Consider the following 16,797-nt stretch of genomic DNA (forward strand, 5'->3'; position numbering starts at 1 on the left):
TCCAAAGACCTTGTATAATACTCAGCAAAGGGACAGGAGATAGCAAACACGTGTGTATCTGTACTCGCCTGTGCATTTCTAATTTATTGGCCCACTGATTTGCTGATGCGTGTGAGGCCGCACACAGGAGCACTAGCCTGGAACAGCCGGGCTTTGGTTCATTAGGCGCTCACACCCTTAAGCGGCTGACATTTCCAAACTTGTTCCCCAGTTTTCTAATTGTCGTGAAAAATTGGACACAGGCGCCAACATTGAAAAAGCTGCACGCTACATCTTGATTTGATGGCATTTCTTGAGCATCGCCGGGTGAAAGTGAAATGCAAAAAAAGCACGCTGGATAGTGCAAAAAGTGAGGAGGGAAATTAAACAGGGCTATTCATCCTTCTCATTTGAAGACCTAAATAATCATCTACATAGATAAACCACATAGTGTCATCTACCATTATTGGTACAATTCGCACATCTTAAAAATATGTCAGATGTGGTGTGTAAATTTCAAAAGAATCAGAACAGTTTCGAAAAGTAAACCTTAAAATTGTTACTCAGATAAAGAAATCAAATAAGAAAAGCAAATACATAGCATTAAATCGATTAACAGTTTATACAAATCCATCTTCTCCATAAAATAAATGTGACTGTTAAATGTCAACACAAAATTATGGCATCATTTTGGGGCACTCGTTAGTTTGTGTTTCAGCTTGAAATTAATAAATACTGACAAACGGTTAAAAAGGTTAAAAAGGTGTCATCATGTGCTGTTGATTACAGAATTAAAGTCAGTTTAAGACTCCAACAACAGGCTTTGTTAGTGTATGTTTAAACTTTACAGACTTTACAAAGACCAACCAAAAAAAAAATGGAAATATATGGACCAGCAGACAGGGTATTTCACATACAGAAAGTAGAAGTTATAAAATGTAATCACTGCATGTGCAATACTACAACAAAATATCAGTGTTTTCAGTACGGTGAAAACAACGATGGAAAAACATCACATGTTTAAAGGAAAGTACACAATTCAACATTGCTCCAGAGTCCAGGCAGGTGCAGTTGTACAAATGTCATACCTCTAGAGAGCTGACAGAGTGGACAGATGACTGTAAATTAGTAAAACATGCTGGTCATAATTTCCCCATGAATGTTAAAGAGATGACTGATATTTAGCTGTTTAGAGCAGCTAAAGTTTGACATATAGCTAAAGGTCTTAGCTTTGTACTTTGTCACAGTACTCTTTTATTTCTTTGTTGTCACGGGTAACATACCACATTTGCAATTCATGGCATCTTTTCCATCCATTACTACTCAAATGTAACTTTTTTTTTAACCCAGTAAACAAAAAAGAAAATCCCAGACACATCTGCATTACTAGCGCATTATATAAAAAGACAGAAAATACAATTTCATTTCATTTTAAGAATCACTGTCACAGTTTTTCTTCCTCTGTGTGGCCTTAGTGCTGTGGGATAATTTACTCATTTTCTAGAAAGTGTCATGTAACCTTGAAGCATACTGAGGAAAGTAATAAAAACATGAGATTTGCTGTAACTTACTATAAAAACAGAAATCTCTGTCTGTCCACAAACCCCTCCTGAACCATCAAGAGTTCAACCAAACTTGATGCACAGGGTAGCATCATATCATTTTGACAACAAGACCTGATCAACAAACTGTAAATTCCAGAATTTACATTTTTTACAGTAAATATTCGCATCACTTTTCAATTGTGCAGAAAAAAGAACAACAATACAAGAAATCACAGACTGTGTCTGAGAAAACAATGTCTCTCAGCTACAAACAGCGCTGCTTGAAATGTGAAAAAGCACAACAGCTTCACAACACAGCTGCTGGCGAGGTCCACTGATAAAGAGGTGCCAGTGAGTCAACTCAGAAATAATAACTTCTAGTTTTAGTTCCCCATCCTACTCTGTGGAAAAACAAACAGCTTTTTGTTGTTTACAGAGTAAAAGGCACTCATATCGGTTTGCAATGAGGTAGATCAATACAAATCAAAAGGTTAATGTATAATAAGAGTTGTGCCTTCAGAACAAAATAATTGGCAGGATCAAGAATGAATTGCAAAAAGGGTTTTGTTTTTGGTAACACAAAAGGTACTCCAACAAGATGCATTTCTCATTTAAAAAAAACTTGACCCAATACTGATATTTACTTACAGGCTGCACAAACTCACATGCACAGGAAAAAACTTTTAAACTTTCAAAAAAAATTGGTTAACCATCTTCAATTCTTCATCAAGAGCCATAATCAGGTCAAAGTTGTTCATGTATGTATGTATGTATGTATGTATGTATGTATGTATGTATGTATGTATGTATGTATGTATGTATGGCTTGTACAGCAAAACTTCCATCAGCTTTAGCTCTACCTTGTGCTAATTAGCAAAAGTAATTAAAAAAAAGGAAACACACTAAGCTAACATGGTGAATATAGTCAAAAATCTATACCAGTGAGAAATCTCCACGTTTAACAACGTTAAGCAGCTTTGCGCGCCGATATTAGCAATTAGCTCAAGTTGCTATACAACCTGTTAGCATGGCTGTAGTCTCTGTGTTGTCTGCTGGTTGAAAGACTTTACAGTTCATCAAAAGTCAAAGTAATTGCCGACTGACTGAACGAATAAATCAGTCTGTTAAAAATGAGTGCGAGCAAGCAGAAAGCAATCTGTGCTAAGATCAACCTGTACAGCTACAACTATCACCCCGCTGCATTCACGCTAAATAAAGCAATCACATTTCATTTTGTTTCGGCGCTCTCTGGGTCCTGCTGGGCTGCGCTCATCTCCGTCTCCTCAGCTTCAGGCTGCTCCATCTCTGCCGCTGAGATGCTCATCTGCTCCTGGTTCTCTATGTTAGTTTGGTTACGCTCTCGGTCTTTAGCTCTCTTTTCTTTCTCCAGCATGTGGTAGTTGTAGATGTTCATGACGAAGAGAAAAAGCCCGCCAGTCGTGATGACTGAGCCACACATGAGGAAAAGGTACTTGTAGTCGCCAAAGATGTCTACCAGTAACCCTGTGTGGAGGAGGCCAGAAAGAATATTTAAAATTAATCAAAGAAAACACAGCACAGTGAGAGTATAGCGTCTAGACGGCAAGTTTGAAGGTGAAGAGGAAGATCAGACTCAGATATTGCTTATGAGTGCGTGCAAGAGAGCGAGAGTGAGCATAGGCCAATTTGAGAAGAGCCATCTCGGAAATGACGGGGCCATTACACCCTTCTTGGCTCTCCTGAATTGCCGGAAATGCAATTTGGATGGCTGCTACCAAAACGAATCAGAAGAGAGGCATATTCTCAGAACCATAAATATCCAGCTCAAGTCTGCAGAAAAGTGACAAATGTGGTTTAGATCAGATTTCAGCCTGCGGCTTTTCTGAGCCCTAAGTCCACAAGTCGCCCCGACCCCCGTTTTCCCCTCCAGACACGGATCGATAGGCGAATGTCGCTATCTCTCTCAGTGTCGGCATCTAGGACTGTCCACCTCACTGCATTACAATCCCCCTTAAAGCCGTATGGAATCCTGGCAGCTCGCCTCAGAAGCTGAAGTATTTTGAGCAGGATTAGTTTCTGTTTATTTTCTCTTGCTCCTAGAGTCTTCCCTTCTCTTTCCACTATTAAACATCTAGTTAGTAAAGATGACTGTGTTTATTCATCAGGCCAGTTTTATAAAATTGATGTTTGTCAAACATATTAGGAAGCACATTTAGTACAAACATGCTACCGTCTCCTTCTGAAACCAATTAAAGATGATGTTAAACTATAAGGAAATTAAACTGATTCCCTTAGCAGATCTCCTTAACTATACCACCTGCCATCTTTGCAGTGGAAGATTGTGTTAAAATAATGTTTGTGTGACTGAATGCAATGTACTGTACTATACTAGGAGGGGGTCACTTTGCATTTGGATCAATTTCAACCATCTCAATGCCGGCTGTATTATCTGATTGATAGCACTCATCTGGTGCCTGTACTCCAATGACCATCACCCTCATTAAGACAGCCCTTGATTGGCTAAGCAGTAATTAAGTCCATCTGGCATAGTCACCTCTTTTTTAATGTATTCACAGCTTAATTATGGCCCAGGTACAGGACTTTAATGACGAGAGTTTGAACTGAGCGTCATTAAACACCCAAAGCAAAAGGGTAATTACACCCGCTTACCTCACTTCCTCCTAATTGGATTGACCCGAAGGTTTGGGGGAGCAGTAACAAGCAGAATAGGGGAGACATAACGATTGAGCCCTCTGGAGGAGATTGTTAGACGTGCAGGGAGGCACTTATTTACCCTATTAAATGAGCGCCTCGGAACACGGTCGCTCTAGACTAACTGGGGGGCCTGTAACTTTTCACCTCATTAAAAGTCAGGTTGGAGGCAAAGGACGCGTTTGTCAGCAGGATGATATTCACAGCTGATTAAGTCATGTTCAGCTAAACTACTGTACATCCTCACCTTGTTTATGTAGGACATTAGGCCTGTATGAACACTGGTGAACAAGTTGAGCAACAACAGAGAGGATGGCTTGCTCACTGCAATACAGTATGTGTTATTGACAGACATCACCAAAAATGATAAATACCTTTCAAAACCAAATTTATGAAAACACTAGGGAGCGTACACCCACAAGTATTGTAGTCTATCCTTACATGCATGAAGAAAGATGGCCACAAGTTAAGAAAAAAGTTACATGTAGGAGATGGTAACTAATTTATCGGACAAAATAGGTCTGCCTCGACTTGTTAAGAAAAGCAGTAAGAGTCGTGGAATAAATGATTTAAAAAAAGCATCATTTTTTTTGACAAAAGGAGGAAATACTTTGACTGATATTGCAAAATCAACTCTAGGCTAAAATGGCTATTACATTATATCTCATAGTAATGTTAGTAGCTTTTTTCTTTTTGTTTTACAGGGACAATGAGCCAAAATGCTGAACAGGTGGTCAGTGTAGTACTGTGTGCTAAGGTTGGGGCATATGTAAAAATTTTCCAGCCGACATTCGTCAATCCAATAAATGACGACGGGCGATATATTCGAGCAGGTGACTTTTTGATGGGCGGGGGAATGTAATCACGCACCAACTGATTTAAGCATTTAAAATTTATTTGTAAGTTTCATTTGGAGGGAATACTTTACCTTCTTTTCTTGTTTGTTTCAGTATTAATATAGCTACTTTTTGGATTATTGAATCATTTATTTATTTGAGATGCACTGAATCACACAAAAGACTTTACGTCTGAGGGTTTGGGGTTTTTTTAATGTTCGCTTGAAGAGATATTTTGATTTTTAACTTACTTTTTGTTTAATTTTGTATTGGTTGTTTGGTTGAGTGTGTAAGACAGACAAACACTGGACCGACCTGTAAACACGGTTATAGTGGAAAAAAGAATCCAGTTTCTCTTTGTTTCCCTCCCCACCATTGTGTTTGTTAGTTTTTTTTAATTTAAATAAAATGTTTTTGTTTTTTCTGAACATAGGCTACTGCCGTTCTTTCTTTCTATTATGAGTTTAAGTAAATGAATCGCTGCATTTGGGTGACTCTGAGGAGGGGGGGTTTGTTCGCAGCTGGAATACGGTGCTGCTAAAACAGCGCTATTATTTTTTCCATTGACTGCTTTTATTAGCTTCAACCAACATTATTAGCAAACTTACTTGTGGGCAAATAAATAAATTGCTCTTGTAAAAACGATCAAAAGCTTTTACAAGAGCGGTGGGTCCAATCGCCCAACCTTACTGTGTGCTTCCTAATGTGACGTTTATACACTATGATGTAGATTCATGCATAAGTGAATCAGTCTTAAAGTTTGGCATTGTTTTTTCCCCATCAGTTTTGCAACATGATTTTATAACTGCAATGAAAACCAACAATACCACAATACAAACAATACCACCCTAACTTTACCTCGTAAAGCCTCAGCAATGAAATATCTGTGGATGTTACAGTGGGCTGCGTTTATAGATATATTTCTGGCACTGCAGTGAAAAGCTGTCACAATAGAATCGTGCCCGCTTTTAATTGACGGCCTGAGCATCATGGGCATCATACACTCGTCTCATGTGCACAGAGATTCTCTGAATCTGTTGATGATAGTATGTACTGTAAATGATAAGATATTCAAAGTCTTCACAATCTGATGTTGAGAAACATTAATCTGAAATTGTTCCACAATATAGACACAGTTTGCTTCTTACTGGTAAACTGCCCATCTGTATTTCTGAGTGCCTCACTAAGACGCTCTTTATACCCAACCTGTTGCTATTGCAAATGTTCTTCCAGCTGTGGTTAAAGTCAGACTGTAAATAAAATGCAGCTTTTTTTTTTTCTTATCTTTAAATGAAGCCTGGATTTGCCCCAGATGCTCCATTATGTCATGAAAGCCTGTGCCCATGAGGATAGATGGCTTCTTTCCAGCAGGAAATCACCATGACGAACTGCATCTTTGTGTGGGCGTCTCATACAATACAAAACATCCATACTCCGTGATAATGCGGCTCTGTCTTACAGGAATGATACTGTTACCAAGCTTTACTGCAACATAATGCACAGCCTGTGAATGAAAGAGATAAACAAACAAATATTGTTTGCAAGGCTGCTCTCGCTTGAAAGCGGTTATTTCCTCTGTAATGGTGGAAATTTCTCTTTTCCCCAAGTGTTTCTGCATGTTTGTAAGTATATATTACCTTGCTCTTTGCCTCAGTTGTAGAAAGAAGCAGCGTAAAGCAATCTTAAGTGATCTAAGAGTAAACATGTGTACTTGTGTAAGAGAAAGACAGAAAAAGGATTATGTATGAATGAAGGATGTGTTACCTGCAGCAGGTGGTCCCAGCAGCATGGGGAAGCACTCCACGATCGTGACAAGTCCAACGGCGCTGGGGAAGCGCTGATTTCCCATCAGATCCATGAGGCATTCAAATATCAGGGCGAAAACCATCCCAAACCCCACACCAAAAAATACTGCGTAGACCACCAGGAGGGTATAGCTCCTCATCAGAGGGCACAGCAAATGGCACGTTCCATTAAAAACCATGGCAAAGCTGAAGAAGTACTGAATTCTAGGCCTGATCCACTTGCTGTTGGCTACCAGGCCGGTGCCGGGTCGAACAAACATGTCAACAAAGCCCATAATGGAGAGCAGGTAGGCCGCAGAGTACTTCTCAACACCTTGGCTAACAGCATAGGTAGACAGGAACACAATGGGTGCATACGCTCCAAAGATGAACATGACATTTCCTATTAGGTAAATGACAAAGCCCCTGTCCCTGAAAAAGGACAGATCCACAAACTTCTTTGTGTTCTTCATACAGCTTCCTTTTATCTTAGTCTTGCACTTATTTGGCCGATCCACGTTTTGCTGCGGTGCACAAGCGAGTGTCTTACAAACAGGTCGCATGAGGGCTCCAGCAACACAACAGTTGAGCATCAGACCCCCCAGGATAAGGAGGCTTCCTCTCCAGCCATATGTGCCCAGTAGATATTGGTTAAGAGGAGCCAGGAAACAAAGGAACACTGGACTGCCAGCCATAGCAAGTCCATTGGCTAAAGGACGCCTGGCCAGAAAATATTTACTGATGATGGTGAGAGATGCATTCAGGTTAAAGGCGAGTCCACAACCTGCATGTAGAAAGATTGAAAACATCTCAGTCACATTCCAAAAACCCTCAGGAAGAAAAACCCTACTGAACCTGAGCTCCAAAGGGTACTTAATTAAATTAAGACTAAATCTGCCGGCTGCTCATTAAGGTTCCATCTCATTTCACTTTTGCCATCTAAAATCTCATTACAGGACTCTGGAATTATTTCAGAAATAATTTCTCCATTCAAGTAGAAATAAATTGGAGAGCCTGGGTAATACATTTACTCACTTGCCTTTCTATGCAGAAATTTTTAATCTAATTGGACCTTATTTTGAAGAAGATGAAGAGTTACAGTTAGATAGCTACGGTGTTTAGAATTTCTCCCTCTAATGTCAGGGTATTCTTACGATGCATAAGGACATTAAAGAAACTGATGGACATTATGGACAATGCTGGGCATCCTCTGCACACGGCCATAAACAACCAGAAGAGTCTGTTCAGTGACAGGTTGCTTCTCCCCAAGACAAGAACTAACAGACTTAAAAACTCCTTTGTCCCACACGCCATCAGACTGTTTAACTCCTCTCTGGAGGGGAGAGGGAGGGGAAACAGGAGGACAAAGGAGGGGGGAACAACTAAGCTGTAGTGCCTCTGCACCTCACTGTACAATACCTTGTGCAATACTTTTTGTAAATAGTCAACAGTGCAATAGACTCAATACTTGAAATGTGCAATTCACTTGTATTTTTATTTTTTATTCCTATTTATTCTATTTATCCCCTTTGTATATTTTATTTATATTTGTCTCTGTATTTATATATATGTGTGTGTGTGTGTGTGTGTGTGTATATATATATATAACAGTTCTGTAACTGTAACTTTGGTCGTTGCTGTGCTTTTTTTGGAAGTCGAATTTCCCAGAGGAACCCACCCGAGGGATTAATAAAGTTCTATCTTATCTTATCTTATCTTATAAAGTTTTTGTTGTTTGGTTGTTTTTTTAATGCATTTAAATGGGGATTTACTATATTAGGCTTTTAGGGGGACATAAAAAGTGTAATTTAGCAATTTTTTCTTTTCTAATGAGGAATTTCACATTATTTTGACTTTAAATTAAAAAGACTGACTGCAATCCCAATAAATGTGACATCTACAAGTCACCGAATTATGACACTGTCCCCTAAAACTTAAGAGGAACACTTAATCATCACAGTATAATAACATATGTTAAAGCTGTTGCCAGACTTGTTTTGGTGCAAGTGAAAGTGACAACAGGTTGTCTTCATTGGAAAGGCAACCTCCAAAAAGCCACATGGCACCATTTAGTTGTAATCCAGCTCCTCCAGGATGGCACATCACCTTCTCAAAATGGTTTGCTGTGTCTCCCAGCACAGTCTCAAGAGTGTGGAGGCCATTACACAAGGAGACAGAGCTGTAAAGGGGTGCCAACCCAGCAGGAGTGGTGTCGGCTCCTTTGTATGGGAAGGAACAGGACCCAGCAAAATGACCTCCAGCTGGCAGCTCATGTGCATGTTTCTGACCAAAGTGTCATAAACAGATTCCATGAAGTGTTCATAACCAGCACCGTGCAGCTCCAATGGCATTCGCCAGAGAACATCAGAACTGGCAGGTTCGCTGAGAGCTCATCTGACAGATCTGAAAGAGTCTGGAGATGCTATGGCAAACCTGTGGTCTGTGGCCACCACATGCAAAACAGTTTCTACGTTCCTGGTACCCGTTTTAATGCATAACAGTGTGTTTTAAATGATCACGGAACCCCAAATCATGACGTACCAAAAATGGTAACAGAGGAATTTTCCATGCATTTGTGCTGTCACACCTGGATTATTGTATTGCCTTATTTACAGGCTTAGATAAAACATCTTTAACGCCTCCAAGCAATGCAAAATGCTGCAACCACACTAACACATTCTAGTAAATGAGCTCACATTAACCCTGCTTTATCATTTTTAATTTGGCTCCCAGTTGACTTTAGAATTTGTCTAAAATTTCTTGTATTACATACGGACTAAATGGACAAGATCCAAACTATATATCTTGTAATCATTTTGTGTGTGAAAAGCACTATAGAAACTATTTAAATGACGCTCTTAGTTCAATTATAAATATGTACTACCATCAAAATGTCCTAGAAAGTGTTGAGATTAAATTATTTGAAGTGCCTCAATTCTATGCTTTATATTAACTAAAATGCCATATATATAGCCATATATAGTGTAGTATTAAGTGGACACAGCCCTGAAAATAAAGGCATTAGATTACATGTCCTTGGGGGATAGAATGCTGTAGACTCTCGCTCACGCTTGCCTGGGAGAAAGTAGATAACAGGGGACCATCTTCTAGTAGAAAGTTACTGAAACACTGTTGTTTAGACTAGAGAGGGACCAGCAGATTGATTGTTTGATTGTAACTGATTGTTTATTCTGAGAAAAACAGGTGTGGGATATTAAACTGTTTTGTGATGCATTATACTGCTGATTTATAAGAAATACTCTTTCCAGAGAATCATGGCCTTATTTTTCTGATTAGAAAGAACAGAACATACTGCACAGGAAGGCAAGGTCATAACTTACGCTCACTGAGAAAAAGAAAGAATCTGAATGTTTAGTTTGGAGGGGGGCCGAAGCTTTGAGAATGTGAGAATCGGTCAGACACGTCGAGATTTGCCGGACACCCTCCTGTGCACATCTCCCGTCCGCACATTTGTAATGCTCAAAGTGTTGTATGGAATAAAGACAATTGCATTGATTAAAGAGATTGTTGATTGAGCATTTATACACCGAGTGTTGTTCTTCCTTCAGCCCAAAATTCAAAGAGTTGGTGTATTTAATAAAAGTCCACTGTGTGTATAACCAATGCAGTCAATCTTAGCAACACAGATTGTTAAAGCTGAGGTGTGTGCAGAGAGACAAACCGTGAAACTGTTCATGTGATCTTGTGTTGTGCTTGAACGGTGCCAGGCAGGTGCTCCAACCAATCAGAAGCATTCATTATTCCAGTGACAAGGACAGCATACCTCACCAGCTTCTCAGCATCACAAACACCAGTGAGAGAGTGAATGAAGGAGTATACGAGGAGGAATAATTCTGAGATGTATTTCGCTGTGTGTGGGGTGCTTTTTTATTAACGTGCAGGTGTTTGTGTATGTGTAAGCATATGTCTGCATGACTTCTAGGCAAAACTGCCTAATGCCTGTGTGTCAGTGCACTAGGCACAGGGGAACAGTGTAGAGCCCACACATGCCCCAGGCACCACACATGGCCCAGCCACTCGCTGTGCCTATTAATCCTTCACAGGGGCCCTTGGCTGGGTAATGAGCCTCTTAGGATGGCAGAGAGCCCCCATGTGACGAACCTGATTGGAGCTTACGGAAGAGTACAGAGGGCCATGGAAGATCATGCTCTCTGGGATCAGAGACAGTTCTGTCTTAATTACTGTCCTGGTCCTGGTCCCCTCGGTGCTCTAACTGCACCCTAGGAGCCGGGGCAGATGCCCAGGGCCTTCAGGAAAGGCATGGCAGTCTAGTTATGGGGAGCAGATCTGAACCAAGAGATTCTAAAAGGGATGTGAAAAGATGCAGACTGCCAACATCCCAATCCCACTGGGACCAGGATTGATGGGAATGCAAACTGAATGGTAAACAAGTATGGCATGATATCTTGGTTTTAGTCTGTGATCAATTATGAATTCCCAAAGTGAGACCACAAAAAGTAAAACCTGTTCAAGCAGCAGTAACACATACTGCTTAGGAATAAAAGTACTGTACCTCCAATGACGCCAATGCAGAAGTAGAGATAAGCGATGGAGCTCCCAAAAGATGCGGTTACCATAGACACTCCACACATCAGTCCACCCATGATGACAACTGGTCGGCTCCCAAAACGATTGACCAACATGCTGCTCACCGGTCCTGCAAAAACAGATGAGCACTGAGAACGAGCAGTACATTCTTGTATTATGTTACGTCTTAATGTCGCCAAAGTTTTAGTAATCCGGGTACCTACTACTTCAAGGTAAACTGATGGGTCTAAACCAGTGAAATTCATCATGTGATCATAGGGCTAAATTCTGCCACACAATTTTGTAATGAATAGCTCATTAAACAAAATAAATAACTTAAAAGATGAGTTTCATGTTTTTTTTAATGTCTGTTCATTTTATCTGAAAAGCATTATTATTTGCACATTAGCTGTTGAGCATCCCTGATCTAAACCAAGGGCAAAAGGACATCACAGAGGGTGACAGAAGACCTCCACAGCAAAGCAACCTGGCAACTCATTAAACATTCCCCTGATAATGTAAAACACTACACCCAGTGATCAATCAGCAATTAAAAAGCCTTTTATATGCTGTCACTCTTTCCTTCATTCATAACCTTGCCTGAAAGAGTGACATTGAACCACAAGTCATTCTCCAGAATAATGAAAACCTCTATATTCTTATTGCAAACTACACAGGCTTCTCGGAAAAAAAAAAATTAAAGGAACGCTTTGAAAACGCATCAGATCTCAATGGGGAAAAAAAGATACGTATTCTGATGTGGACAGTGTTAGGAATGAAAAGTTCACACATCATTTGAAGGCAATAAAAGTGATCAACCTGCCCCCCAAAAATCAAAGTGGAAAAAAACAATGCAGCAATGATGCTCAGTTGTATGTCCCCACATTACCCTGTATGCATGTGTGACAACGTTGGGGTGTGCTCCTAATGAGACAGCGGATAATCTCCTCCCAGATCTGGACCCGGGCATCACTGAGTTTTAGCAGTATCCTGTTTTAGCAGTTGTCTCATTGTTGCCCCTCTAGTGCAGCTGTTGTTAATTTCATTAACACCAAAGTGGGTGAAACTGATTAACAGCCCCCTCTGCTACTTACCTAATCAATATCCCAGCAGTTTAACTGAACTGATGCTATACTCTGATTAAAAGCTGTTCCTTTAATTGTTTTTAGCTGTGTAGTTCAGTGGTGGTAGCAGTGATAGATTAAATCTTTTTGTTCCAATTTCTTTCATTTTTGCACTAGCAATGTGATCCTTAAAGAGCCATTAGCTGAAGACATTGCATATCTCAACATGGTGCAGTTTGTCCAAAAAGAAATCTAGGAAAACTGGACAAGTAGAAGTTGTGTCCTTGGGAAATAGGGAAAAAGCATTCTTAAGGGAGGCCGAAGGGAGAAAAGGCTGAGGTATTCCCAGTTACACAAGAACTGGACTTAAAATCAGTGGCAACAGGTCTTATGGAGTGATTCATCCAAATGTGAAACTTTTGGTTCAGATCAATGAGTGTCTACAACCAGTGGAGGCTCTGTTATTGTTTGGGGCTGTACATCAGCCAGTTGTGTTGGGCATCTTGTCAAAACTGATGGAATAATAAATGCAGAAAAGCATTAACAGATTTTGATCCACCACACAAAGCCGTCTGGAAAGTGTCTGATTGGCAAAAACTTCATTTTTCAGATCATGATCCAAAAACACACCTCCAATGCAGTAAAAACATACCTGAATTTAAAAAAATAAAAATACAAACTCTCGACAGAAAACAACAAAAGGCAGCCAAGATCCAAACAACAGCTTCAAGAAGCCTGGAGAACTATTCCTGAAGACTACTTAAAGAAATCAAGAAAGCGTGCCTAAGACAGATCAGGCTGTGTGAAGAACAGAGGGGGTCATACCAAATACTGACATTCATGCTTGTTAGAATGATACAATATTTATTCTTTTTACCATATATGCTCTATTTCCATGTATGATTTGACATGTTTTAATAAATTGCTGCACCTGTGTCCCATTTTTCTAGCAAAATATAAAGGAATGAAGGGTGACTCAAGACTTCTGCACAACACTGTATGGGAAATCAAATATCCACCCAGCTGTTTATACAGTTACACAGGTTCAGAGCAGGGTCAAAGATAGATCATCGTTTTCGCTGTAGCCGTGTCACAATAGGGCATCTCTTGTTCTACCACCGTATCCATTTCCATTATAAATTTATCATTGTGACTCGTTGAGTCAGAGGTTTCCTGAAAAGGCTGTCATGTCTTTCCCATGGGGGCCTGGTGTCAGACCCCACTGTGCTGAACCTTCCTCTGATATATTCCCCTCTTTCCTTCTCCTCCGCTAGGTGACATTGTTGAATCCTTGCCAAGGACAATATGATAAAGTCCTGTGCCTGAGCCACATTGGAGGGGAATATTTCACTAGTTAGGCCGCTCTGAGTTGAGTGCAGGTGAGTAACATAGCGTGCTGTCCTGCAACCTTGAAAGCAGATACTAACAAACTCAGGTTAAAAAAAAAAAGAAAAAAAAGAAGACGACAAGAAGAAAATCACACTAAATAAAAACTCAAGATTCTACTTTTTTCTTTCAGCAGTGAATAAAATATTTATGTCTTCACAAAATCGTAGAGAATACAGTTTTTGTTACCTTTATTTATTCTCAACGTTAGTATTTTGAAGACAGTATATAATATATCTAAGTAGGGTCTGATTTGTGACATCTGACTTCACTTCTACAAACCCAAATGTACAATAGATGTCACATGCAGTGGTGCTTACTTCCATAAATTCCCTTTGGACCTCAGTGAAGAGACTTAAATTTAGGTCAGGTGACTTACATGGAAGCAACGTTCACTTTATTAGGCAGCGGGTGCAGTCGCTCATGTGAAGCCAGTTATACTCGTTACTGTATTTCTCTAAATCTAAATTACAACCATACACAACAGTCGTGCCTTTGCAGCGGACACAGACACCACACAAACGATCTTTATGAAACTGGGATTTTTGTGTTTATGATGCTTATCGCCAAGTACAAATGCACAGAGCAGACTTCTCAAAATACTGATCTGTCTGCTGTCGGCTGGTTTGAAGCTGTGCTTTAGTAATGCTTGATGCAACTTCTTACAGAAGGTGTAGAGAAAGTCTGATCAACAGACCACGATCGGTGCTAGTATGGGGTGTACGTGGTATGTCAGAGCCCTAGGACAACAAAATAAAACACAAAAGAACAAGAGACCAAAAAAAAAACTCAGTCTGGTTAACCTGCAGGCTATTATTTACCAGCCAATACAAATGTGTTCTCTAGTAGTGATAAGAGTACTGATTTAGAGGTGCTGACTACAAAAGGTGTGATGGCCTAAAGGTATGAGGCCACACTACACTGCATTCCAAGCAGCTCTGGGTTTGAGATTATCATATTTATGCTAACCAAGTGGTTTATTGATGTAGCATCACAGCTGACAAAAACAGACTGCAGAAGACTATTCAAATTCAATTCAGTTTTATTTATACAGCGCCAAATAACAACAACAGTTGCCTTAAGGCGCTCTATATTGTAAGGTAAAGTCCCTACAAAAATAAAGCATACAGTAATGCTAACTATGTGGATAGGAAAGCTTAGAAACAGTTTAACCAATAAAGCACACACAGAGTCAACTCACCTCCTGCATACATGGCAGCTAGCATAATAGAGGAAATCCATGCTATTTCACTGTAGCCAGCCTGCAAGTCTTCTTGAATGTCTTTAAAGAAAATGGAAAGGGCTTTGGGTGTGGAGTAGGCAAACCCAATGGAAATATGGGCCCCAATCACAACCATCCAGCCCCAACCGCCATCCAGGGGCTTGGAGCCCAAAACATCTGCTGGAGCAGGAGGCATGTTCCTGTTCAGAGTGTACAGTATAGGGGGACACAGTGTTACAGTCGCTGCATGCATGAACAAAGCAGTACAATCTAAGTAAAACACACAAGCGCATATTAATTAAAAACGAGGAGTCGGATTTCAAAATAAAAGTCTCAACATCATTCTAAACTTGCTGACAGGTAGTTGAGACATGGACTCACACCGAACTTAAAGTTTGGGCTGTTTTCAGATTCTGCGACATGCTAGACCACACCGGCCATGTTTGTAAACAGAAGCGGGGGAAATAACCCGCAAAACTACGCAACAAAGCAAGCTCTTGTGTAATATACTGCTGCTGCTGTTGGTGGTGGTCATCATAATGGGAAATGTGTGATTTCTTCCCTAGACGTATTAAAATACAGCAAGACCCAAAGGTCTGACACTGCAATTCCACATTAGAGTTTTTTACAAGCCAAGATAACTTTTCCGATCACTCCGTCTCGTTAAACCGTTCCGCGCAGAGTGGGGCAGGAATGCTACTCACCACCACGTGGACAAAGAAACCGGTTAACCAGCGTGTGTGGATATACTGCAGAAAGCCTGACTGCATCTTACCGTTCACTGAGCGTCTGCGCAGCCTCTCTTTACGAAGTTCCTGACCAAAGTTTCACCAGCCTACAGCTTTATTTGACTGCTGGTCACATGTCGCACACATGGGCCCGAGGTGATCCGATTCACTAAATCAATGGGACATGAGCTTTGTCTCCTCTGCGTTTTTCAGCCACACTGCTGTCTGCGGCGGCATTCAGTATGACAGCCGAAGGAAAAACTAAATTCTACAACTACTAAGCTATTACAACAGGAAGAAAGCTGTTACGGCTGTGTGTCCTTTACCTTTGGCAGACATAAAATGTTTTCATGTACCTAATGATGGTTTTCAGGCGTTTTCCAAGCCAAAATAAGTTAATCTGACCCATCTGATCTGATAAATTGAGGTCATAATCTAACTACTCAAGATCCGCCTCTTCTACCCGGTGAAATACACACAGACTGGACACTTTATTAGGTATACTAGTACTGGTTTGGACCCACTCTTGCCTTCAGAAGTGCTTTAAAACTTTATTGTACAGATTCAGCAAGGTGCTGGAAATATTTCTGATCTCAAATGTGCTTTACTGAACTGAGATCTGCTAACTGTGGAGGTCATTTGAGTACAGTGAAGAAAAAACCAGTTCAAGATGATCTGAACTTTGTGGCGTGGCATATTATCCTGCTGGGAGCAGCCATCTGAAGATGGGTACATTATAGCCATAAAGGGATGGATATGGTTGGCAATAATACTCATGGAGGCTGTTGGTGTTTAAATTATGCTCAGTTGCAATAAGGGGCTCAGGATGTGCCAAAAATAAATAAATAAATAAATAACCCTGACACCATTACACTACAAACAGCTGCCTGAACTGTTGATATGGGGCAAAAAGGATCCATGCATAGACCATGGACAGCAAACTCTAACCCTACCAAGTGTCACAGCACACAGCATAATCTTCCTGTTCTTAGCTGACAGGAGCGGTCTTCTGCTT

General features: G+C 40.4%; 1 protein-coding gene across 2 annotated transcripts; it reads right to left on the bottom strand.

The window, feature by feature from the left end:
- Positions 1-2,325: 2,325 nt before the first annotated feature.
- LOC146631737 (monocarboxylate transporter 2-like) lies at positions 2,326-15,894 on the bottom strand. Of its 2 annotated transcripts, none has more exons than XM_085353884.1 (5): positions 15,830-15,894; positions 15,034-15,254; positions 11,369-11,512; positions 6,815-7,618; positions 2,326-3,026 (listed from the first exon to the last, which is right to left on the bottom strand). In XM_085353884.1, the coding sequence occupies exons 2-5, from the start codon at positions 15,248-15,250 to the stop codon at positions 2,752-2,754; spliced, it is 1,440 nt and encodes a 479-aa protein (XP_085210010.1). In that variant the 5' UTR covers positions 15,251-15,254; positions 15,830-15,894; the 3' UTR covers positions 2,326-2,751. The 2 variants fall into 2 exon arrangements, with proteins under 2 accessions (XP_085210010.1, XP_085210011.1); XM_085353885.1 differs by lacking the exon at positions 15,830-15,894 and adding an exon at positions 15,759-15,798.
- Between the last annotated feature and the right edge of the window lie 903 nt (positions 15,895-16,797).

This window comes from Diplotaxodon limnothrissa, linkage group LG5 (assembly GCF_057381915.1).
Source record: "Diplotaxodon limnothrissa isolate DT_005_m linkage group LG5, D_limnothrissa_male_GT1.1, whole genome shotgun sequence".
Taxonomy (NCBI): domain Eukaryota; kingdom Metazoa; phylum Chordata; class Actinopteri; order Cichliformes; family Cichlidae; genus Diplotaxodon; species Diplotaxodon limnothrissa.